Source organism: Microcaecilia unicolor, chromosome 1 (genome assembly GCF_901765095.1).
Source record: "Microcaecilia unicolor chromosome 1, aMicUni1.1, whole genome shotgun sequence".
NCBI classification, from domain to species: Eukaryota; Metazoa; Chordata; class Amphibia; order Gymnophiona; family Siphonopidae; genus Microcaecilia; species Microcaecilia unicolor.
Genome location: NC_044031.1, coordinates 314,040,965 through 314,067,943, shown reverse-complemented (window position 1 = coordinate 314,067,943; position 26,979 = coordinate 314,040,965). Strand labels below are relative to the sequence as shown.

At 41.1% G+C, this 26,979-nt stretch overlaps 1 protein-coding gene across 3 annotated transcripts in view; it reads left to right on the top strand.

The window, feature by feature from the left end:
* Nucleotides 1-26,979, top strand: part of TAB1 (TGF-beta activated kinase 1 (MAP3K7) binding protein 1) — a 190,448-nt gene that overhangs the window by 125,868 nt on the left and 37,601 nt on the right. For all 3 annotated transcript variants that reach the window (XM_030208454.1, XM_030208463.1, XM_030208445.1), the window contains 3 exons: nucleotides 22,083-22,227; nucleotides 25,396-25,618; nucleotides 25,836-25,989. In XM_030208454.1, coding sequence (XP_030064314.1) covers nucleotides 22,083-22,227; nucleotides 25,396-25,618; nucleotides 25,836-25,989 — 522 coding nt within the window. The remainder of the gene's footprint in view (nucleotides 1-22,082; nucleotides 22,228-25,395; nucleotides 25,619-25,835; nucleotides 25,990-26,979) is intronic.

Here is a 26,979-nt window from a genome sequence, read left to right as displayed (position 1 = left end):
AGAGCAGACGCGTCTAAGGACCTAATATAATGTTACAATTGGCGATACGCCAAAAAGTCTCTAGGTTCAACAACCCTTCGAGCCCGCAATACCTCCCAGGAAAGTATCCAACCCTCATCATTCAAGACATTCTGTATAAGAGAGACACCCTGCTTCTCCCAACGCTGAAAACTAGCATTATCCTGCCCAGAGGAAAACTGCAAATTCAGACTGCACAACAGTGTAAAATTAGCAATTAGTAACAAAATATTATAATATTATAAAGCATAAAATCAATCAATCAAAATAATACATCAGTATAAAAATAAGTTTGGTGAAGGGGGCTGATATTGGGGGGGGGGGGGGGGGGACTGGGTAGGAAGAGGAAGACAAATTGTGAGGGGAAGTTGGAGATGAGGAAGAGGGATATTTATTTATACATATACATTTAGCCTGCTCTACAGGTAACACCCAGAACAGGTTTCAAATATACATACATAATCATATTAACACACATTTGTTTAAAACGTCATGATATAAATCACAGATACAAAATCCATAGATGTTCGAGTAAGGAAGAAAGGCAGGGAAATGGATATTGGGGGAGGAAGAAGGCGGGCGGAATGGTGCGCAAGGAAAGAAATGAGGGAATGAATGCCTTGGGTGTGTTAGAGAGGCAAGGGCAGTGGATGCTGGAAAAGAAAGGGACAGGTTCAGACAGTAGAAATAGCTTAGATAAAGTGGATAAAGACGTAAGAAAGGGACTGGAGGTGAAAAGGAAATGAGTAACAGGGACAAAACGGTTTAGCAAGGGGATGAGATGCAGAAGAATGTAGATGAGGCAAGAAAGGAGATAAGTACTGCCATGTGTACCAACCACTGGCACATCCAGACCCTGGGGGGGGGGGGGGGGGTGCAGGACTAGGTTATACTGTAATTTCTAAAGACACTCTAGTGCCTTAAGGTAAAATTCAGTTAAGCTACAAACATTCAATTTCTTCTCATCTATACCAGACCAGTCCAGACCAATTGGTTGTGTCCATCCACCAGTGGAAGGAGACAGAGAAAACAAATAGTTTCAAGTACTTCGCCCTTAAAGGCATTGTGTAGCCTCAGTATTTTTCTCTGTCTCCTAGCGGAAGGTGGACGGATTGTGCAGCTCCTGTCTGGTGCCTGGTTAGCAGCTCCTGCCCTGGGTTTCCTACAGATCAGTTGATCAGGGGTTATAGATAATTGCCTGAAGTTCTGGTCGCCTTCAGCTCCTCTCCGACCCTGTGTGGCATCTCGGGGAGTGTTATGAGACTTAACTTTGCAATTCAGCTGGATTCCTGGTGGGACAGTGCAGCACAGCAAGTATATGCCTTTATTTTCTTTTCCAGTGCTGAGCTAGTTCTTCCTCAGAGTTACTGATCTGGGCAACCTGCCTACCGTGCTTTGTCCCAGATGGTCTTTTTCTGGTCTTGACTGATTTCTTCTCTCACGGGAAACCTTTTATGTTGAAGCTTGTTCTCAGATTTTTAGCGAGCCAGGGTTCCTGTAGGTGTATGGTTTCTGTTTTCCATTCTGGGGCGTTGCCCAATGCTGTGGCACCACTTTGGGTCCTAACTTCAGCCTGTCAAGTTTATTTAAGAGCCTCCTATGAGGAATCGTGTCAAAGACTTTGCTGAAATCCAAGTAGATTGCATCTAGCACTCCTCTTCCAGACAAGAATTCAATCAAATTTGTTTGGTATGATTTACTTTTGATAAAATCATGTTGCCTTGGATCTTATAACTCGATGGATTCCAGGAAATTCACTATCCTTTCCTTCAGCAATGCTTCTATTACTTTTCCAATAACCAAAATGAGGCTTACCGGCCTGTAGTTTCCCGCTTCTTCTCTGTCACTAGTTTTGTGAAGAGAGACCACATCCACTCTTCTCCAATCCTACGGAACCTCTCCATCTCCAAGAATTTATTAAACAAATCTTTAAGGAGATCAAGTGATGCCATGAGGGGATAAGGATGTGCTTTCCTCTCCGGGAGCCCTCCGCAACCAAAAGCTTTTAAAAATCCCCGGTAAAAGCTGAATCCTTTGAGATCGGTGTGCTCAAGTATCTGTCCATGCATTTCTAAATTGAAGAGAGAAATGGCTGGTAAATCGCAAAGACAAGAGAAACAGAAAACAGCTGACGACAAGATGGAGGACCATGCATTACCAGCACCATTGTTTACGGAGATACAACTGGATCAGATCACACAAGCAGTAGGAAAGGCACTGGAACCAAAGTTTGGTCAGGTTATTGAACGTTTGTTGGGTCTGGAAACAATTTTAGCGGACACAACGCGACGGACAGGGGAGGTGGAGGCTAGAGTGTCGTCCTTGGAGGACCAGGCCCCACACACCTCTGCCCTGGTAACAGCTCTCGAGCAGAAGGTCAGAGAGCACACAGAGAAGCTGGAGGACCTAGAGAATAGGTCCTAGCAGCAAAGTCTGAGGATTGTGGGGATCCCGGAAACAGTTAGAGACAGAGTCCTTGCTTCAGAACTGGAAAAATGGATGGCCCAGGAATTTGCATTATCGGACAGTCAGGGAAAACTATGTTTGAAGAGGGCCAACTGCGTGGGCAGACAACAAAATGACGGACAATGGCCCAGAGTAATACTTGTGAAAGTGCATAACTTTATAAGGAGGAAAAATTGAGAGGATACCGCCTAAAAAAAGAATCTTTAAAATACTTGGGAGAAAAAGTAAACATTTTCCAAGACTATTCGGTGACATTACAAGAAAAGCACTGTCACTTTAATGGGCTTACAGTACATAAGTAATGCCACACTGGGAAAAGACCAAGGGTCCATCGAGCCCAGCATCCTGTCCCCGACAGCGGCCAATCCAGGCCAAGGGCATCTGGCAAGCTTCCCAAATGTACAAACATTCTATACATGTTATTCCTGGAATCGTGGATTTTTCCCAAGTCCATTTAGTAGTGGTTTATGGACTTGTTCTTTAGGAAACCGTCTAACCCCTTTTTAAACTCTGCTAAGCTAACCGCCTTCACCACGTTCTCCAGCAACAAATTCCAGAGTTTAATTATGCGTTGGGTGAAGAAAACGTTTCTCCGATTTGTTTTAAATTTACTACACTGTAGTTTCATCGCGTGCCCCCTAGTCCTAGTATTTTTGGAAAGCGTGAACAGACGCTTCACATCCATCTGTTCCATTCCACACATTATTTTATATACCTCCATCATGTCTCCCCTCAGCTGTCTCTTCTCCAAGCTGAAAAGCCCTAGCCTCCTTAGCCTTTCTTCATAGGGAAGTCGTCCCATCCCCGCTATCATTTTAGTCGCCCTTCGCTGCACCTTTTCCAATTCTACTATATGTTTCTTGAGATGCGGCGACCAGAATTGAACACAATACTCAAGGTGCGGTCGCACCATGGAGCGATACAATGGCATTATAACATCCTCACACCTGTTTTCCATACCTTTCCTAATAATACCCAACATTATATTCGCTTTCCTAGCTGCAGCAGCAGCACACTGAGCAGAAGGTTTCAGTGTATTATCAATGACGACACCTAGATCCCTTTCTTGGTCCGTAACTCCTAACGTGGAACCTTGCATGACGTAGCTATAATTCGTGTTCTTTTTTCCCACATGCATCACCTTGCACTTGCTCACATTAAACGTCATCTGTCATTTAGCCTCCCAGTCTTGTAAGGTCCTTCTGTAATTTTTCACAATCCTCTCGCGAGTTAACGACTTTGAATAACTTTGTGTCATCAGCAAATTTAATTACCTCGCTAGTTACTCCCATCGCTAAATCATTTATAAATATATTAAAAAGCAGCGGTCCTAGCACAGACCCCTGAGGAACCCCACTAACTACCCTTCTCCATTGTGAATACTGCCCATTTAACCCCACTCTCTGCATTCGGACAGTTCTCTGGATTTACTCTAAATCTGGAAAAATCCAAAGCCCTCCCAAACAAGGAAATAGTGAGGGAGGGATGGAAGGGGGAATTTCCTCTTCAATGGGCAGACACAACTCTTAAGTACCTAGGCATTATTTACCGGTAGATCTAACCAAATTGTATTATGTGAATATACAGCCCTTGTTATCTGATACCGCTAGACAATTGCAGGTTTGGGCAGGTTATCCTATTTCCCTTTGGGGACGGATACACTTTATTAACATGATAATCATTCCTCGATGGCTATACGCTTTTCAAATGCTGCCATTATACTTACAGACCAGAGAGCTGAGGCAGTTCTATAGACTTGTACAAATGTTTTTGTGGAGAGGGAAGAAGCCAAGGCTAAACGTGGAGATCATTCAGACACCAAAGAGATATGGAGGGATGGGGTTACTGAGTACTCGTTACTTGACAGTTTCATGCAAGATGAGGCATATAAATGATTGGCTTAGGGGGGTAGAGAAATTTTCGGCTACATCATTAGAGGGTGAAATCATACAAACTATACACCTTAGTCACCTTAGTCATATTCTGCATGCTACCAAATCTTTACCCCCTGGAATTTTTAAGGAGTTCCCTTTATTCAGGGCAGCACGCAAAGCATGGAGATGGTTAAGTCATCATTTTGGATCCTTGGCATTGGTGACCCCATTTCTTTCCATTATAGGAAATCCAGCATTTCCGCCAGCAATGTATGGGGGGATGTTTTCCACATGGGGGAAGAAAGGCTTGAGGTATCTGTTTAATGTAGTGGGAGAAGAGGGGAGATTGAAAACCTTCACTGAGATGCAGGGGGAGCATGATTTTCCTCAAACTCACTTTTTTGCTTATATACAATTAAAGCACTATATAGACTCACTTCAGTGGACCGACCTAACTGAAGATGTACAGGAGGTTCTATCAGAGGCACTTACCTTGGGAGGAACACAGGGAGTACCACTATCTTACCACTATAGATTTCTACAGGGCAATACTCCAGACAGTCACTATAGAGAGTTGACGTCTGTTTGGTCTCTAGATTTGGGAATGGACGTAACCTATACCATGTTACAAAATTCCATCTGCTACATACATCAGCAAGTGAACTTGATCCAACACAAGGAGACACTGTACAAGTTTATCATGAGACTGTTTATCTCACCAAATCGTGCGAGGCAAGCTGAGCTCACTGGAGAAGGAAAATGCCCTAAATGCGGGATGGAGAGAGTGCACTTGGGACATATGTTTTGGCATTGCAAGTCTATTTGGATCTTCTGGGAATCCTTAATAAAAATGATATCAAGGTGGTGGAATAAAACAGTGGTGGTCAGCCCAGTATTGTTGTTTGGGCACTTAGAAGAGGGGAGGTCCATCACTGGAGGATTTTGCTCTTTCCTATGATACACTGTGACATTTGGCCTTAAGTCTATATTATGTGTATGGCTTCAGTCCTCCCCTCCTAGCCTACAGCGTTGGAAACTGTATATGTTGGAACAGTTGAGGATGGACAGACTGGGCACTTCTGATTTAGATAGTATAAAAGGCCGTAGACTTATAGAAACTTGGGAGCCATTTTGGTTGACATTATCTCACCAGGCACGCAGCCGATTGTTAAACTAAAAACTTATTACATCGTATACGTGAAATGCATTAATCCCCCCCCCCCTTTTTTCCATTAGAAGGTGAGTTAAGAAAGGGAGGGTGGACGGGTTAGAGAGGATAAGAGATTGGGGATTGTATATTAAATACAATGCACATGTGAACATTCTTGTAAAATCCAGTGGTACAGTTTAAGGTTGTGAATTGAACACCTAGATGACGAAAGAATCAGGTAAACCCAGAGAATGACTGGCGGAATGTACTTTGGAAACTGTGAGCTGTATAGTTTTGTTGATGTGTTAAAACAATAAACAGATTTAGACATAGACAAATCTTTAAGAGGACCTGCCAGAACCTCTTTAAGCTCCTTCAATATCGTGGGGTGGATCCTGTCCAGTCCCATGGCTTTGTCCATCTTCAATTTTTCAAGTTGTTCATAAACATGTTCTTCCATATATCCATTCCATAACCAGCTGATCATAATTCTTCTCCAGTATTTTCTTCCGTGAACACAGAATAGAAGTATTTGCTTAGCATATTTGCTTTTATCTCATTACTCTCCACATAGCCGTCCATATCATCTTTCAGTGTCACAATTCCATTCTTAGCCTTCCTCATTTCACTAATATACCTGAAAAAATTCTTGTCTCCCCTTCCTTACATTTCTAGCCATTTGTTCTTCTGCCTCTGCTTTTGCCAACGTATCTCCCTCTTGGCTTCTTTATTTCATTCGGTATTCTTTTCTGTGTTCCTCTTCTTGAGTTTTCCTGTATTTCATGAACAAGCAACTCTTTTGCGTTTATTTTCTCAGTCACTTGTTTGGAGAACCATACTGGTTTCCTTTTTTGTTGCTTTTATTTACTCTCCTCACGTAAAGGTCAGTAGTCTTTTTTTTGTTTTTAAATGTTTATTACATTTTATAATTATGCATCAAGAGAATAATCTTGAATAAAAATTTTCCATAATTATCAGACATTTTTAAAAAGAAGACTAACAATTATGGCAACTATAACAAATTTCAGACCACATTGGGGAGGGGGGTAATCCAAAGAATAGAAACTAACAGAGAATATCCTGACAAAGAAATAAACATCGAGTTAAAATTAATGCTGATCCCAACAAAAAACCCCCCAGTAATTTCTCCATAAGCTCATTTATAGTGATAGCTCCTACACCAGATTTCTTGGGTTTGCGATTGAGATGCAAGCTGAATCTTGCATTTACAGGGAAACCTAAGAAAAACATTTCTTCCCAGGGCAAGGATCTCCTGCTTCAAAGCAAGAAACTGTTCCCTACACTCCTGGGTTTTCTTATATATGTCAGGAAAAATTTAATCGTATGACCAAGGAAATAGGTCAGTAGCCATTTTAATAGCTCCTTTAAGCCTGGTTCACTGTCTTTCCACTTCTTGTATGTCTTTCCATCCCATCAGCTCTTTCTTAAGGTACATCCCTATTTTACTAAAGTCAGTATGTTTGAAATTTAGGACTTTGAGTTTTGAGTGGCTGCCCTCTGCTCCAGCTGTTATATCAAACCAAACCGTTTGATGATCTCTACTGCCTAGGTGGGCACCCACTCTGACATTAGACACACTTTCCCCATTTGTAAGCACCTGATCCAGTGTTGCTCCTTCCTTCATGGGTTCCATCACAATTTGTCTGAGCAGAGCACTTTGAAAGGCATCCACAATTTCCCTACTTCTTTCTGATTCTGCAGATGGAAAATCCAGTCCACATCCTCCCGGTAATAGACTTCCCCTTTCTTTCCCAAGTTGTGGACATCTACAACCAGATCTTTAGCAAGCTGCTCTGATTGTGTCTGAGGTCTGTACACAATACCCATGTGGATAGAGGTTCCGTCTTCTCTTTTCAAGGCGATCCGTATCATTCTTACTTTTCCCAGGCCCCCCTTCATTTCATCACTTTGATATTGTTTCTCCCAGATAGAGCTGCTACTCCACTTTTTTGACCACCTGTCGCCTTAGTGGTTAGTGCAGCGATTCACACTGCAGCTCCTTGTGACTCTGTGCAAGTCACGTAACCCTCCATTGCCCCAGGTACAAATAAGTACCTGTATATACTATGTAAACCGCTTTGAATGTAGTTGCAAAAAGCACAGAAAGGCGGTATATTAAGCCCAATTCCCTTCCCTGAATATATTATAGCCCGTTAATGTTTGTTTCTCATTCATGGGGGTCATTCCTTTATGCACTGTAGGATTGATGTGTTGGTCATAGAAGATAGTGGCTTTGGTTGAACGGTGAAGGAGTGGAGCTTGAGGGACAAAGCTTGGGTACGTCCCACTGGTCTGGAATGGTCTAGCAGGTGAAATTATTCTTAACTATTAATTTCCTTTCCTTGAGTCCTGCTAGATCTCTCAAGCACCTGGGAGGACTGTGGCCCTGAAATGTCCAGGTGAGTTAATTCTGGCTATGTATATATTTAAGAGATTTATGTCTCTTGTAGAGTATTCCTTTGGTGGGTTGCCAGGTTTGATAATGGTTTATCAAGTTTTTTTTGGCTTTGGCATAGGCATACTGAGTTGTTCCAGGGTGCACCACTCCTTATATTAGCAGTGTCACTGGAATATGTAAATTATCTGCCTCTATCTGTTGGTAAGGGGAGACAGTCCCCTTAAGTCTATATATAGCAATCAAAATTGTGCATGCAAATTTGGGCACACTTCCAAATTGTGTACGCAATTTAATTGTGTAACAAGCCATTTAGCGCCAATATTTGAGTGCTAATCAATTGGTGATATTTAGCAATAAGTGGAATTTGCATATGCATCTTTATAAAGAATATGCGGTAAATTTCTCTGCGCGGATCCAAAATGGAGGTATGATTGCGGGTCTGGGGTATCTGTAGGATTTGCACACAGTGCTAAAGAATTCAGGGACCGTGCATCTGATTTACACCAGGATTCAGTTGGTATAGGCGCAGATCCCGACACTAAGCGCTGTTTTATAAACAGTGCTCAACTTTGAGTGCCATTTATAGAATGGCACATAGTGCACATTTTTGAGGGTGCCAAAATTTGGGTGCCATTTATATAGTTGAGTCCAATATATATAAACAGTATCAGGAATTGCAATCTGAAATGTCCAGACAAGTAGTTACACTGTCTCAGATGTCCATTATGTGGAAACTCGTACTCATACTTTTTCATTGGTAGGGCCATTATTATGGAATAAACTTCCTTTATCTCCAGGCTTTATGCCACTACCTCTTAGTTTAAAAAGTATTTGAGAACTTTATTTTGTGCAAGCTTATTCTGGTTGACATATATTTTATTCAGTCAAATATTTTTAGTTATATTTTGTTTAAAGCATGGTACAGTTATTTGTATATGTTGATTATTCTGTTATATTGATTTTATGTATTATAATCTGCTTTGGGTTTAAAGTGGAATATAAATATTTTAAATAAACCACTTGCAGATCTGTAGCATATGGTTGGTAAAGCTTATGAAAAGTAAACGTAATAATTCTGTCTTCTCCATTGATTTTTATTATAATGGATGTAATGGTGACTGTATACAAAAAGAAGAAAAGCTTTGTGTGCTACAGAACTGTCACAACAGCTGTTAAATTTGGTAGCTTACTATAATCACAACAGTGGCATCATGTACAATAATTTGTTTTAAATAGTAGACCATTTATAGTACATACAGTTGCATTCAGGATCATCAAAGCTATACATCATAGAATCGGGAACATACCAAGTACACAGTTAGACCTACATTTCACGATTAAGTCTGCTGACTAGAAAGGCATTCTGGATCAGCATGGAGGTCATTCAACCAAATGTTATCCAAAATATTTGCTTAGGCCTACCTGCTTATATTCTTTTATAGAAGAGCTGCTCTGATACTGGCCTTGAATTTTGTGCTTGACCAAGATCACATAGCAGTTTCTGGAAGTTTCTGTCTTCTCATAAATATTCTGGAATTCTTTATAACTATGCCAAGGTGAACCCATTCTCCTTTTATATAATGGTAATCCATTATATAATTTCACATGTATCTATTGTGCCTCTAAAAGTGGATGTTACATAAGCTGCAGAAATCTGTTGGGTTTGATGTTGGATACAGTGAATCCCTTTGCTTGCCCAGTTCACATCACTAGTCATCTGAAACGCAGAAAGTTCTTAAGCTTCATGATTCATATAGTCCACTTTCAGTACAGGGGTCCTGCTCTTCACCTCTTGGCAGAGCTTTTGGTGTTCACAAAGTGCCTTGAGGTTGCTGCAAACAGGGCCAGTTTTAGACCTTTTGGGGCCCAGGGCAGAAATTAAGGAGGGGGCCCCTCTGATTCCCTCTCCTCCCTGCCCCCCCCCCCATCTCCCCAACTACCATTACTAACACACAAATTGGAACAGATTTCTTCAACAGTATAAAATATCATATGACAATGGGGTGGGGGGGGGGTGCAAGGTAGAGAAAGAGATGAGACTGGATACTAAGCTGGCAGATGAAATGTTGGATACAGCCAAGGGGGCTAAGGGAGGTAAAAGGGAGATGGTAGCTGTAAGCAAACTTACCTTCACCTGTGCAATAATCCTGCTTCTGAAGGCCTGGGATCAGTTTGCTGCTTGCTCCAGGGCATCAATGTCACAGGCAAACTCTGGCGGTAGCACTGTGGCACAGCAGGACCTCCTTAGGCTTGAGGCTTCTTGCTGTTAACTAGGCATGGTGACTCATCTACTGGACCTTTCTTTGGTAATGCTTTGTGCTTCCTTTGTAACTATTTTAACTTGCTCTGCTGCTGAACCAACCAATTGGGCTGCAGCACAGCATGTGCAAGAAGCACTCTGAAACGACCTCATCCTTTAAACTTCCCACTGGGCTGCCCTGGCTTATTGGCTTTGAAATTGAAAGTACTCATGCCTCCTTCCTCCTCCCCTCCCCCACCACCACACACATTGTAGTGTTGTGCCTGTGCGGAGATGGAGGAGGGAGGCATGAGTACTTTCAATTTCAAAGCGGACTGCTGCACCAGGGCTTGAACATATAAATTAATAATGAGCCCCATTCTTTTGCTCCAAATTTGTCTCCTCCTCTCTATACCTACCTACCTACCATCCATTCCTATGCTTTGAAGTGTAATACAGCATTGTAAAAAAAAAAAAAAAAACAACAACAACAAAGAGAATCCCTTATGTGTTCTTTAATCATAAGAACCACAGCGGGGGAGGGGAGCATGGCTACAGCACATGCAAACTGCAAAGCACTCCCTGTCAAGGCCTTTTAAAGCTTAATATCTGTGAAGCCTTAATGTCCTACAAGTATAATCTCAGCACACCAGCATGCACCTGAAGCCTCTTTATTTTCGGAAATTTCCTTTATTGAATAAATAGATTACTCACAGTCGGATGTTCAGAAGTATTGCCTCTAGGACAAAGAGACTCCATGATTCTGAGAGCTGTATCAGTGGTTGTAGATAGAAATCTGAAGAAAGGAAGCATGTTGCAGAAGTGGGAGAATAGTTAAACAGATGCAAGCAGTTCAGAGTTGGGGGCTGGAACATGCAATATCTTATGAGAAAGAATGAACAAGGAAAAAACCATGTTCGTTACACGGGGGATTAGCAGGACAAGTGCTGTCTGAAGCAAGATGGAGAATGCCTCATGGAGAAGGAGAGGTCAAGAAGGGGCTCACACAAGCCCAGGGAGGAGGAGGAGGAAAGGGACCAATAGGGACAGAGCCTGCCATCAGGTAGCAGGGGTGGTCCCAGGGGGCAGTTCTCGATTGGAGGGAAAGGTCATGCCCAGCTGACCTCTCAGGACAGAGATAGTAAGAATGGCCAGGAAATGATAGCAGGTAGACAAAAGAGCCAAGCTTGACTGAGAAGGGGAGGAGGTCTTTGCAGGAGAATAGACCACTAGTAATAAACTTTATACAGACAAGCAGGGATGACTGCATTACATGTGAGACTATATTACACACAACGCATGGCTCATATATCTTTGCGGTGAGAACTGCAGCAGTAAAAATCTTAGAAGTGAGAATAACAGTAAAGGCAGTAAACACATTTTAGGGCCACACTATAAACTAGTGTAAGATTGTCAGAGGACGGAACACTCCCGAAGCAGTGAAAACTGTCTAAATTAGGGCTCTTCCTGTGTCATACCAAAGGGACTAGCCATCTCTAACAAAGCAAGCAAGTGCTTTGTAAAATTGGTATTGAAGAAAACAAAGGGTAAACAATTCGTGATACTTAAAAAGTAGATTTTTTAAAATAGAATTTTCTGTGGTTCTTATGATTTAAAAAAAACACATAAGCGATCCTCTTTGCTGTTTTTTAAAATGCCTTACCATACTTCAAAGCATCAGGATAGATGGTAGGTATAGAGAAATGTCTCCTTTAAAATTCGGAACAAAAGAATGGTGCTGCGTTATTAATTTATATCTGCTGGCTCTGGTGTGGCAGTCATGGATCCACAGCAGTGAGAAGGAAGGAAGGAAGGAGGAAGCCAGAGAACTGAAGCTGAGGGAGCGAGGGGGGGGGGGAGGTGTCGTATCCCCCCCTCCCCTCTGCGCTGCCTCAACTTAAGTTCTTTGCCTTCCTCCCTCTCACTGCTGTGGATCGTGGACCCTCCGTACCACGGACAGGCACATGTAAATTAATTTGTGCTGTTTTGCCTGCGTGCCTCTGCTGATCTGACAATTCTGCTGTTGGACTAAAGAGTAATGAGAGCAGTGGTGTGCTGGAGCCGGCTCGCACCGGCTCTGCAGAGCCGGTTGTTAAGTTTTGAAGAATTTTGCGAGCCGGTTGTTCAGCTGTCTCTGTCAGCAGGGACGCAACAAAGTCCCCCCCCCCTACAAATTACAGTGGGAGGGAGGCCTCCTCGTGCTGCATCGGGCTGGTTCTATTGGCGTACCGAGGGCGGGGCGATGCAAACCAAGGGGGGGGTGTCCTTCCTTCTTCTAACTTCTGCTCCGTCCGTGCTGCACCGGCGCGCGCCTTACACCTGACCTACCGAGACTGCGACTCACTTGTCTCCTCCCAGCGGCTCCTCTCGCTGTCTCTCGGCCTCTCCAGTCTCCGAGTTCCGCCCATCTGTCGACGACATGATGCCTTCCTTCCTCCCCCTATGGCTCCTCTTGCTCTCCGGTCTTCGAGTCCCGCCCATGAATGTCACGACGCCTTCCTCTGCGGCACCCTGCAAACCAATGACTGCGCCCTTCCCGCTTCTGTAACGGCTCCTGCAGGTGTTTGGCTCCTGCTCTGTCCATCCCAGCTCGCGGCCGACCACAGTGCACGGCACTCTTGCAGCCACGGGCTGGTAGCGCCTTCTGCTTCCTGCTAGTGCACTGCTCCACACCCCTGCCGCCGCCTCCTCGTCGGCAGAAGAATCTTCGATCTTCAGTTCCATTCCAGCCAGCGCCAGGTAATTAGGCCCTGGGTGATCTAATATTTAGCCGGGGGGGGGGGGGAATGGGGGATCAATGATTATAAAATGTGAAAAGGAAGGGGGGGGGGCAAGATAGAACACTGGATGGGAGAGAAAGAGGGCAATGGGCATGAATGGCCAAATTTCAGTGAGGATATCCTGTGTTTTCTGATGGGTTCGTGTCTTAACTGTTGTTGTTGTAATCTACCATGGGAAGCCTGGTGTTATAAAGTTGATGGAATATATTGAAATTAAATGGAAGTAGAATTAAACTCTCCTTTCATTGGGGCACACATGGAATCAGGTCTTCATCTGTTTTGTAGAAGTTTACCTTTTAGATAGACAAATGGATTTGTCTGTTTTGAACATGTGTCAGGAGGAAGTGGTTTTATTAGTCAAAATAAATATTTTGTTTCATGCAGATTTCTTTTGTTTATACATAAATGGGCTATTTAAGCCCCTAATGCAGCCCATATTGGTTTTCTTATATTTTGTTCTTGTGATAACTTATACTGTACCAAAACTGAAAACTCTTATCTGTCTGGTCGGTAATAAAAGGAGCTCATTGTGAACACTATCTACCCTAAAAGGTTGTTTTGTGGCTGTATGAAGAATTGTGATATTGAATAAATAAGCATATGTGTGTGTACCTAATCATGATGCATCCTAAGTTTATATAATCCTTTCAAGAAATCCAGTTAATCTTTTAACTTATTAGTGGAGCATAACCGCAGAGGCTTGTTGGTATGGTCGCATTTTCAATATGGTAATACTAGGGCCCAGCTAAGGAACAGCCAGGTTATTTTGAGTTAGTCTTCACTTGCTTTCCTTGTGCCATCACTATCCAGCAGGTAGGCAGTGTCTTAAAAGATGGAGGACAAAGGATATATTTTTTTTACATTAAAAGAAGGTAAATTTGGATGTAAGGATTGTTTGAAAGCACGTTCTCTCCCCGGGTATAGCCAGCTCTGCAAATCTTTTATTTTTTGGGGGGAGGGGGCACAGAGGTGGACGGGGGGGGGGGGGGGAGGGGGCGCAGAGGTGGTTCAGAGAGAGAGCCTGTTGTTAAAAATTTACCAGCACACCACTGAATGAGAGCCACTTGAAGCTGTGGGGCCCAGGGCAGATGCCCTGTTTGCACCCCCCCCCCCCATGCCGGTCCTGGCTGCAGACCACCTCAGGGAATAGGGAATCTTTGAATTGCCATAACTTATCTCTGTAAGGGCTGAAGCAAGTTCTCCAAGAGACAGTGTCAAGGAATACTCAACATTTCCTGTAATACACAATCGGGGTAGACCTCATGGATACTTGCCACCTGCGTATATTCCCTTACACTTGTAACCAATCTGTCAGCTAGGTCCCTACTTGCTTTTGGGCATATATTCTACAAGCTATTTTCTAGTGGTTTCTAGGGACACCGAGACCTCTCACAAAACCCATGGTTCACACAGTTTCTAGAAACTACCTACAGACCAAATACACAAAATTATTACTGGGGAGTCACTAACCTTTCACAGGTAAACAGCTAATGAACTGAAATTTTATTAGCAAACAGTTGAAAACAGTGACCAACAAAAACAAGAGTTAATTGGGGGTAATTTTGTAAAGGACCTGAGATTTACCCACTCAAGTGGGCTGTTATAAGATTACCCAGAAGTACTGTATATGCATGTGCAAAATAGATGTACAGACAAACAGCAAGTTACTTTTATGCAATATGTATATTGATGTTCTCATGGATGAAGGATAGGCAAAGCAAGGGCAATATTGGCACTTGTGTGTACTTGATATATGCCTATTCTTTCTGGATGTAAACCAATGTGATGAATCAAATCTTTGAACACTGAGATACCCCAGAGAATACAGCTTAGGCACCACTAGTCGATGAATGCCTATAAGTCAACAGCAGCTAACATAAAGTTATAACGTGAAATATTTCTGCAAATTTTAATGCATAATTACTATTTGCTGATTTTAACAAATTGAGGGGTCCTTTTACAAAAACATGCTAAAATTAAAGCATGTGTTTAACGCTAGAGACACCCATATATTCCTTTGGGTGTCTCTAGCATTTAGCGTGCATTAAAAATGCTACCGCGCCTTTGTAAAAGACCCCCTGGAAATATTAAGTGTGCATGGCAAGTACAAAAGTTTGGACACTCTGCCAGATTGATTAATGCCTTCTTTTTTCCTTTTTTTTTTTTTTTTTTTGTTAGAAATAGTAAAGGCTCAAAACGTTTAGTGACTTGTTTAGGTGAAGACAGCTTAGGATTGTTCTATTTTCAGCAACAGTGGGTTTCTCTAATCAGCTGTCTGAATATTTGAAAAATAATATAATTTATTCTGAGGAAGTAAAATCTCTCTAAATGCTTCCAGCTTGCAACTTCAACTGTTGGAAATGTTGTTAAGTATGGAAGTTACATGGAATAGATGAAGTCCATGCAAGATCTGGAAGATCAAGAAAATCTCGATAGATATACCCCAAAACTTGTCAGATCTATAAAACAGAAGCCTCAAATCACTGCAAACACCTGCTGAAAAGTTTAGCTGACACCTGGAGTAGTCCATTATTTTTTACACAACTATGATCTGCATGGGAGATCACATCACACAAGTCATTTCCAAAAGTATGTATATCAAATCCAAATAAACTAAACTAAAAGAAAACATTAACATTGCCTGAAACATTTAGCCACACAAAATACATTTGAAGAAAAAAGGATCAAACATTTGAAAAGACATTAATCAGAGGGATGGATCTATTATGCTTTGAAATTGTGTGGCAGCTAGTGGAGCAGGAGATTTTGTGTAGGGAGAAGGAAGAATAAATTCAACCAAATACCAACATATTATAGAAGCTAATGTCCCACTATCAGTGAAATAATTTAACTGAAAAAGGGCTCTTAGTAAATCCCTCAAAATCAACCATGAAGTACTTGCAGGAAAGAAAAGCCAAGAGTTTGGAATGGCATTCACATTCCCCAGATTTTGAATATTATTGAAAATCTGTGGGGAGATCTCAAACATTCAGTCCATGCAAGGAGACCTAAAAATATTTCTGACCTAGAATAGTTCTTCAAGGAAGAGTTGGAATAATTCCAAAAGCAAGAATGGAAACCTTTCCTCATAACTACAGGAAATATCTGGAAACCTTTATTTCTGAAGTACTGCTTAGAAAGTACTGACTGAAAGGATGTCCAAACTTTTGCCTTCCATTTTGAACCTGAATCTGTTAAAGAAAAACAAAACGCAAATGGTAATAATGCATTCAAATTTGTAGAGATGTTTAGGTTTGTACCATGTAGAAGCTGTCCGCTTCTGTTCACTTAAGAATTCATTGAAATATACAAATTAATTACTACTGCTAATCATTTCTATAGCACTGCTGTACAGATATACAGAGCCCTGTACTGGGGTACCTAAGTTTCTGCACAAAACTGTAATTAGAAAATACCACTGTTCTGCTCCAGAAGACCAAGCAAGCTTTCAGTTGTGTGGGAATGCATTTTCTTGGGGCTGGAATATTGGTCTTATCAATGCCGTTCTGCACATTCTCTTATTTCCAAGGTGGTACAGCAAGTGAAAGAGGACAGGACCAAGGTAATTCTCATAGCACCCTGTGTTCATAGAACAGCTATGGCACCTGGAAAGTTCTTCCAACCTGATTTTCACAGGACCAAGGCGCTATGCTTCATTCATGGCATGGGTGTTGAATGATGCCTCATCTCCTCCTTATGCCTCCCTCTGGAGATTGAAGATATCCTCTTTATGATCTTAAAGCAATCCACCATAAAATTAGTTTATTAGGATTTATTTACCGCCTTTTTGAAAAAGAATTCACCCAAGGCAGTGTACAGTAAGTTGAACTTAGGCAACACAGAATTGCAGCTGTAAAAATATTCAAAATAATAGCATATAGTATAGCGTAGGATACTACTTAAATTGTCAACACAATAAAACATTTGAATAGACAACATAAGATATAAGCAAGGGCGGAATGTATAGATGAGATAGAGTAACAGGAGTTAGAAAATAAGGGGACTAATTTAAAGAAAGTTGCATGTGCAGTCAGAAAGGTGCATAAATATAATCTGAGCTAGGGTAGGAGTGGATAAGCAAGTCCTGCTATAGTACATGTAATCAAAGTCCTTGTGTGTGTGGGCAACCAGCAAATTAGAACATAAGAATAGCCATACTGGTCAGACCAATGGTCCATCTAGCCCAGTATCCTCCTTCCAATAGTGGCAATTCAGGTCACAAGTACCTGACGGAATCCCAAACAGTAGCAAGATTCCTGCTGCTGATCCAAGGAACAAACAGTGGCTTTCCCCATGTGCTCATGCTTCTTCCATAAAGGCTTGAGAAAAGAGCCAAGCTTTTACCTGCTTCCGGAAGTAGAGATAATCTTGCAATGAGCAAGATATAGTTTGAAGTAGAACAGATTCCCAGTGTGGTGCAACAAGAAAAACCTGAATCATTTTGACTGTGATCCTATAAGACTCTTACATTATTGTTACCACCTTTCTTCCTCTGGACTGTGTTCCTCCTCTGACATCCTCCTGAACACCACAGTAGCATATCACCATTAAGTAGAGGGCCATCTCATATCTTTCCACCCAGACATTTCAAACTTAATGAAATTAATTTGACACATAAACAGATGGGACTAAATTCACTTGGAATTTGAATGTTGCCCTTATTCAACCTATGAAGCCACTTTTTGAGCCCATTTTATCAGTGCACCTGAAATTCCTTATATGAAAGGTCCTAGTAGTAATTACAAAAGCATGCAGAGTAACTGAACTGCAAACACTGGTCTCTTTTTTTTCCTTACTGCTAGTTTTTCAATAATGTTGTCCTGCAGACACATCATAGATTTCTACCCAAAACAATCTTTGTATTCCATATAAATCAGGCCTTCATTTTGAGTAAAACCACTTGCCTACAGAGAGGACTGGATTTGCACATATTGGTCTATAATTGTGCATTGGCTTACTGCCTACAAAGGACTTGGCTGTGTCGAAGGACTACACGACTATTTGTCTCTCTGGGCCTAAATAAAATTGGTGAAAGCTGTTGTAAAGTAAATCTCATTAAATTGGATGGCAGACTGTATTACTCAATGTTACACCCCAGCAAACATTCAGCTCAAAAATTCATCAAAGCACATCAAGTATTCTTGTTCTTAATTACTTTTTGAATATTCCTGTAATTGTTCATTTACATTGGAAGTGGATCAGTGAAACTAAACTCCTGCTTTTAAGGCATTTTGAATTGTATTCCACTGTCTATGGGTGTGAAAACTTTTCAAGGGCACTGTATAAAAATAAACAGCTGTACCACATGCTGTTTTTCGTTATGGTTTTGTAGGCATATGGGGATTTTTGAAATTCATTTGGTTGGTTTCATGTCCACACCTTTGATAGGAGCTGGAAAATTCCTCAGAAGCTCTTCCTAGTTTCAACCTCACAAGGGTTAGGGAGTGAGGTTAAGTTCTCCCTAGATATGAAGAGCATAGGAAAAACAATAATTTTTAATCCAAAGACTGACTGATTTCCTTCTTGTTCTTCTGAAGTGGCAGGTATGGGACATGGAAAAATGTCAAAAACTGTAACACTTTTCCATTCAGGTTTCTCCTTTCTGTTTTAATCCCCGTCATATTTATGCTTGAAAACAATCCACGAACTAACCAACTTCCGCAAACTACTGAAGACTCATCTCTTTGATAAAATTTACTGTAAGGATCAATACACATGAAGTCCACACTCACTGTTCCAGAAATACACCAATACATTCTTTTCTGAACTCTCATCCCCCGTAATTTTATCACAGAAAATGTTATACCGAATGTTCTTTTGCTAAGGTTCTATTACCCTATTAATTTCCCATTGTCTCTTTCCATTGTTCCATTGTTCTTTTCCTTGTCCTATTCCCTAACGATACCTTAACTCTGTCTTCGCTTAACTTCTCACAATGTAATCCATAACTGATTTGTAACAAATCGTATTTCCATTATTTACAATGTATTGTAAGCCACACTGAGCCCGCAAATAGGTGGGAAAATGTGGGATACAAATGCAATAAAATAAATAAAATATTCTTATTAACTTGTTTAGCTGCCTATCATTAGTAGCACAGCAAAATCAGTGCACAAAAAATAACAATTTACAATGTAACATTTTTCTTTTCTCTTTTCCCTAACTGCAGCCTGCATTCTTCCTCCTGGGTTTCTTTATTTTCTTCTGCTGAAATCTTAGGGACAGAAAGCCTTAGGGACAGACTGCTGCAGAGAGAATGAGAGACAGCTAACAACTAGATCGTGAGGAGGAGGTGGAGAGATGGCTACAGAATAGGGAAGGCAGGATGAAAGATGTAGAGAAGTAGAGGCCGACCAAATTTTGGTTTTGGATACGGCACAAAAACTGTCTTGAAATTCGAGTTCAGGTTTCGGCTGAAAATGTCAGTGCATTTTCTGCTGAATCCAAAATGCAGCAACCCCCATGAGCAATCTGTGACAAGCTCAGGCGAGCTTATCCCCCTGACAAAAAAAAAATCCTCCCAGGCTGCCCACCAACTCCACCCTCTCCCCACTTCTCAAGCCCTCACCCATAGGCTCTCCCTAGACCTACCTTCTAAAATACCTGTTGGTCTAGTGGTTTGTTTGGAGCAGGAGTGATCCTATGTTGCCCCTGCCTGCTGCATAGTCAAAACGGCAGCCACAGCTTTCCATGGAAACCTTGCAAGACTGCTGCGGGAGATGGCAGCTTCCATTTTGAGATGGAAATGGCATGAGCAGGAGTGACTGAGGCCCCAATGCTCAAAAGTAAACACGGGCACTAGCGCCATACTAGCACCTGAATGTACCTGCATAGAATGTTCAGAGGGGTCTAGCGCAGGAAACATCAAGCACACCAGGCTGCAGCGCAGATAGCATACAAATGTAGTCAAGCCTATGTAAATGAGGCCATTTTGTATTTCTCCCCAGTGCCCAGAAAAGAGCACCCAAAACAAAATTGCCTTACCACTTCAAAAAATAACGCCAGGTTGAGTAAGCATTAGGGTGTTGGAAGATAGGATTTTCCATGATTCTCATGCGTTTCTCATGATTCTTTCTGGAAAATCTGACAGTTTTGCTTTTGGACACAGAAGGAAGCCCATGCAAGCCTTTAAGCGCTGGTCTTGTGAAACAGCAGCCCCACGCAAAAGCACACATTGGTGTCTGTTTCCTGTATCTAAATTTAAAGTGTCCATGCAAATAAATAAAAATGCCCAATGAAAGCACACATTGATTTCTGTTTTCTGCATCTAAATATAACTGTCCAAGCTAAAAACATTTTTTAAACACTTATATTTAGGCTGCAGAAAACAGACGCCAGTGTGTGCTTCATGTTCGGGTTTTAGGTGCATGCACACAGGAGCCAAGCTTACCACTGAACTCTTCTGCGCATGCACCAAGCAGAATCCTCCCGCGCCAAAGCACAATTCTCCTGCTGAAGACCTCAAATATAGGCGCGCTAACACTATGAGCGTGCCTATATTTGCATCTCATTTGCTTTGAACATTAGGGCATTGTTCTTCTACACTGTTCTGGTGGTATTTTAATGGTGCTATTCGGAATAGCTCTGGAATTTTGAGCATTGAGGCCTTAGACTTACAAAGTTCCATAGGTTACTATGAGGCTCATTTTCGAAAGAGAAAAACGTCCAAAAAGTGTCATAAGGCACCATTTTGGACAAATTTCTTCTCAAAATGTCCAAATCGGTATTTTCAAAACCTATTTTGCAGACGTTTAACTACGTAATTCATCTGCAGTGCATCTTCACAAGGGGGTATGTTGGGGGTGTCTCAAAGGCGTGATCAGGGTGTGCCTAACACTTGGACGTTGTACAGTCATAATGGAAGAAAACAAAAACGTCTAGGACGAAAACGTCAACATTTTGGTCTAGACTAGACCTGTTTTTAGAATGAATTAGACTCAAAAAGGTCCCCTAAATGACCAGATAACCACTAGAGGGATTCAGGGATGACCACCCCCCCCCCCCCCACCCCTCAAAAATGTGAAAAATAGTATTCATCAGCCTCTATGACACCAGCCAGGTCCATTAGAGCAGCATGCAGGTTCCTGGAGTAGTCTAGTGGTTGGTGCAGTGTACTATGGACACGTGAACCCAGGCCCATACCTTCCCCTACCTGTTACACTTGTGATGGAAACTGTGAGCCCTCTAAAACTCATTCAAAACCCACTGTACCCACATATAGGTTCCCCTTTCACCCATAAAGGCTATTATAGTGGTGTACAGTTGGGGGTAGTGGGTTTTGGAGGGCTCAGCAGAGAAGATAAGGGAGCAACAGTGAGATGTGTACCTGGGAGCATTTATGTGAAGTCCACAGCAGTGCCCCCTAGGGTGACGCATTGCTCTCCTGGGATGTCTGGGGGGGGATCAGTCTGCTAAAAATGCTGGCCCCTTCTACATCCCAATGGCTTGATTTTGTGCATTTGTGTGTGTGTTTTGTTTTGTTTCAAAATGGCCTAAAAAGATAAATGCACAAAGCCTTGTTCAAAATGGTATTTTCAACAAAAAAGATTTGGGTCATTTAATGCAAAATGTCCAAAGTCTGACTTAGACATCATATCTAAAATACCCCTCTAAGTAGCTTTGTAAGTCTAAGTGCTTTGAAAATATGCCTCAGTGTATAGTTTAGCATGTGCACTAATTGACATTCTTGTGCACACTAAGCTTTATTGAATATGCCCTGTGTTGGATCTCTGTCCATAATGTGTTTTTTGAAAGTGATTAAGCAACAATGAATTCTAAAATTCAGTGAGGAAAAAAAGCTCATATCCTAATATCCAGTGTTATACTTCTCTTTATATAATCTTCATTAAGTTATGCTAAAAGGATCTGTACATTGGATTTTAAGGATTAAACAGTTGAATTGTTGATTTTTCAGTGTGTCTGGCATCATTTTGTTTACGAATATGTTATGCTTATTTTGGGCAAAATGCCCTTTTTAATCATGAAAATCAAAGATGAATTTTGAATGATTTCTGCCCAATATGGTACTGAAAGACTTGGGTCATTGATTTATCTTTTTCTAAGATGCATTTATTCTGTTGTTTTAATGAAAGCTCTATAGATAACCAGGTTCTTATGCCTGCTTATTCCCTATTAGTGCTGCTAAATCTAAGCCAATCATAGCAGAGCCAGAGATCCACGGGGTGCAGCCATTGGACGGGGTGACTGGATTCTTGGTACTGATGTCAGAAGGACTATACAAGGCTTTAGAGTGTGCCCATGGTCCTGGGCAGGCAAATCAAGTAAGAATTCTTTAATGTTCTGATGTGGATCTAATTGCTAGGTATTAGCGCTGGATGCACATAAAGCAAGTTGATTTCTTGATTTGTGGTTCGACTATGGCTCCTATTCCTTTGGATGTTATGAAAGCAGCCCTCATTGCCCCCTGGGTCAGGAGAGGGGTGAGTCTTGGACATCAGTCGTTAGTGGCACCTTCTGACCACTTGAAGGGCAGCCTTTTCTAGCAGCTGAAGGGGACTGTATAGAGAGCTACATTCAATTTGCTTGGCTGGAAGAATATAACTGTTGTTCCTGAGCTAATGTCTGGTGTATAAAACCAAAGTGACTAGACACTATGGATAAATGGGGAGCATATTTGATCTTGAGTGGTTATATTAGGCTATAAGAATGGAGTTCCTATTTTATTTTATGTTGTTTTGGTTTATTAAAGTGTAGTTTATTTTACTTTGTTTTATATACAAATTACACCTAACACCTGAAATAATTTTACAAATAATTATCAAAACCTTTATTAAACATCTAAAAATAATTAATTATACAACATGGCTTGCCCAGTCCTTATTTAAATAATTTCTTGACCATTTTGTAGAATATAGTAGATGGTCAATCTTGTTCCTCTAGATGTAACAGTGATAAAATCAGAGTCAAAGGAACAGCTCCAATGATGGTATTCAATCAGTCAAATATCTTCTTAAATCTTGTATTCATACTAAGCTGTTCTTTTCATTAGCCTCTATAATGGAAGCATAAATTGTCCAACACTGTTCATCACAATTGTAATACCACCAACTGATGATCAAGGATTGGCCAACCATCTTAAGCTCTTATTTTGTCACAATTAGCATTTGAGCTTTACACGGTGATGTGTTTCACCTGATCAGCATCTTCAGGAGCCAGAGCTGAAATTAAAAGTTTCACACCCTAATATGAGCACTATTCAAATACAAACTGGGTATATCGGGTATAATTAACCTAGTTTAGTTATAACAAAAAATTATTTTGAACGTCAACAGAGATATTTTCTGTAGATTAAGGGGGTTGCCTGACTTTATAAGGCGGAATTTGAGAAGATCATTAATAACATTAGACATGATAATATATTACTTTGGAAGCGCTTCATTGATGATGAGCTCCTATTTGGCTGGGTGATAAAAAAGAACTAAATCAGTTTATAGTATATCTTAACAATTGTAATCCTAATATAGTGTTTAGTGCATCAATTAGTGGGCATGAGGTTAATTTTTTTGTACATCAATATATAATATTGTGCAGGGAGTTTTAAAATGGTTGTATCGCAATACATTATTGCATTTTAAACATTTTCATCCACACCAGCTGAAAGAGAGTATTCTGGTAGGGCAGTTTCTCTGCCTTAAACGTTTGTATTTGGAGCAAGAGACATTCATAGCTCAGGCTGTAACAATGAAACCTGTTTTACCAGAGAGGAATCCTACTAAGGTGGTTAAAAGGGCTTTTAAAAGAGCAGTTAATGTGCATAGAGAATGGTTATTTAACTGGCCTGAAATCTCCAGAGATTCAAGAGTGACGCGTGCTTCCTTATTTTGATCAAGTTAATAGTATTAAGAAAATTATACATAAACCTTGGTCTGTTTTGTTTTTACAATCACAGTTGATTGAAAAACCACAGTTCGCCTTTACTAGGAGTCTCAATCTTAGCGAATTGTTAAACATGAGCTGGTATATCTAGTTTTATTTATTTATTTATTGCATTTGTGTCCCACATTTTCCCACCTTTTTGCAGGTTCAGTGTGGCTTACAATATGGGTTAGATATTGGAAATACAATTTGTTACAGATTGGTTATGGATTACATTTTTCAGAATTATGCGAAACAATTGAGGTGTCGTTAAGGAATGTAACACTGGAGTAAAAAACATTACCTTCAGCAACTATAGCAGGTCACTTTGAATGTGGACAGTGTGTATAATGCCATCTATGTATAGAAATGGATATAATTCAGATTCCACACACTCAGACTATTTAGATTAAAATCGTGTACAAATTGTACCTCTAAGCAAGTAGTGTATGGAATCGTTCGTCCATGTCAAAAGTTGTATATAGGTCAAACAGACCAGTAAAGTTTAGAATTGCCCAACATCTGAGTAATTTGCGGTTAAATCGCGAGGAAGTGCTGCTATTCACTCACTGGGATCAAGCACATCAGCAGCCTACAGATTTGCTGTTTGCAGATTTATTACAGGTAGAACTTTGGAGAGGAGGCAGTGTTGCCCTGACTTTTGTTGTAAAGAACAAAGGATAATTTACACGTGGGGAACAGCTGCACCTTCAGGGTTAAATAAAGAAATCAATTGGTCACAGTTGTGAATTAAGTAGTCAATGGGTTCTGATATTAATATGTCCTATCTGCAAACAGTCCTCAGAATTGGTGGTGTTTGGGTGTTTGCAACTCACCACTTTTTGCTCTTTCCCGAAGTGATCCAAGAATTTTTGAATTCAGTTAACAAGGTATGATTTTATTATTTGTATGAAGTAATGGTAAATAGTTTGTATTTGAATAGTGTTCTTATTAGGGTGTGTGATACTTTTAATTTCAGCTCTGGCTCCTGAAGACGCTGATCAGGTGAATATCATGTAGAGCTCAGATGCTAATTGTGACAAAATAAGAGCACAAGGTGGTTGGTCAATCCTTGTTCATTGTTTAGTGGTATTACAATTGTGATGAACAGTGTTGGACAATATATGCTTCCATTATAGAGGCTGCTGAGAAGAGCGGCTTGGTTTGAATACAAGATTTAACATCTAATTACTATGTTTATGATAAAATTTGTATAATTTGATTGTAAACTGTTTTGACCTGCTCAGATAAAGCAGTATATCAAATGCAATAAAACACAACATAAAACTTAGAGCTTTGAAAATAAGCTTTGATGGGTCTGTGTCTACATGGATGAGATGGAAGTGCAGGTTTCCTTTGGGTTAATAGCCCATGAGGAAAAGGTTCCCAGCTGTAGGAGCACAAAACATGAGTGCACATTGTCCTCATGTATTATTCCTTAATTAGGTTTTGGTAGATCCATAACTATTTTATCTTTACCAGGCAGTTAATTACTCTGTAATATTCAGAAACCGTGGAGTCTTTCAGAGATGTGTGAAATCCTGGCTCTGTCCCCCTCTCCTTTTTCACATCAGGAGATTGCTGCAATGGTTGCCACAGAATTCGCAAAGCAGACAGCACTGGATGCAGTGGCTCAGGCTGTTGTAGACCGCGTGAAACGGATCCACCGAGACACTTTCGCTAGTGGAGGGGAGCGCTCACAGTTCTGCGTTAAGCATGAGGACATGACGTTACTCATCAGGAATTTTGGGTACCCACTAGGAGAGATGAGCCAGCCCAACCTAACGCCCACTTCCGGTATGGCATTTTGTGTCAGAAAGTTCAAGGTGTGCTGACATTTAGCCTAGGCATGACTGTAAGCTGTTGGCTAGTGCTGACCCATAATATCATTCATCCTTAGCATGCTGTCACATCTGCATGTGTGTGTGAATCAGCTGATCTTCACTAGTACTTTTTCTGAATTAATGGTACCCCAGCCTTCATCTGATTCATCTCTTTATGTGCCTGTTTTCAGGAGGACGTATTTACCCAGTCTCTGTTCCATACTCCACACAGAGTACCAGCAAAACCAGCGTCACCCTCTCCCTTGTAATGCCTTCACAGGGTCAGATGGTCAATGGAAGCCACAGTAGTTCCACTGTGGATGAAGTCACACCCACCCTCACCAAGTAAGCACTGCTGTGTTTTGATGAGTGATGTTCTTTATTGGAAATGTGACTGAACTAACATAGTATTCAGAGTCCCCAGGGGAGCTACAACTGCTGCTGTTACAGTGACAGATCAGGAACAGTGTTCATGAAGAATCTGAATTGGGCTACTATGGCCACAGTATGTGACATATACATTTATCCAGCAATAGACTAATGAAGCCATCTCTTGGCGTCTTGCATTTAATCAAACTCATTTGTAAACTCAAGGTGCAGGATCCTTACAGAAGTCAACATAGGCCATTTCATTCTGACCTCAGAATACAATGGGGACAATTCTATAACTGGGCGCTTCAATTTAGGGGCCCAAATTACATGAGCCGTGAGCCTGTTCTATCAGAGCACTTGAGCAAGAAAGTGTTCTTACAGAATACTAGCGTAAATCAGCAACTACTTGCCTACATTTAGGCACGCCCACTTAAGCCATGCTAAGTGTAAATGTGCATTCCTAAATGCAGCTCTTTAGCTTACAGTATTCTGTATGTTACGCAATGTTTGTTTATGTTTAATAACTTGTTATACCGCCATTTCCAATACAGCAGGATCCAAGCGGTGTACAATTGGCTAAAAATACATGCCTTGTTCATGCTGCTCCCCATGTGAATGCTGCCTTGCATTTACACACTAAGCCAGTTGTGCGCGTGTATTATAGAATGCCTCTGAGCCTGCGGCTAGGTCACGTGAAGAAGTACTAGCATTCTATAACTCATGGGCGCAATTGGCACTTAACCTTAGGTGACCTGTTATAGAATGAGAGGGTATACTTGGTTGGGATATCCTTGGAGAGCAGAAAGCTGCATAGTTCTAAGACTTGAGCCACCAGGAGCAAATCTGAAACAAGGGATGATCAAAGCACAGTTTACAGGAACAAGATGTGACCAACTAGACATATCTAATGCATTATGGTCAGAGCATAAGAATAGCTATACTGGGTCAGACCAGTGGGTCCAT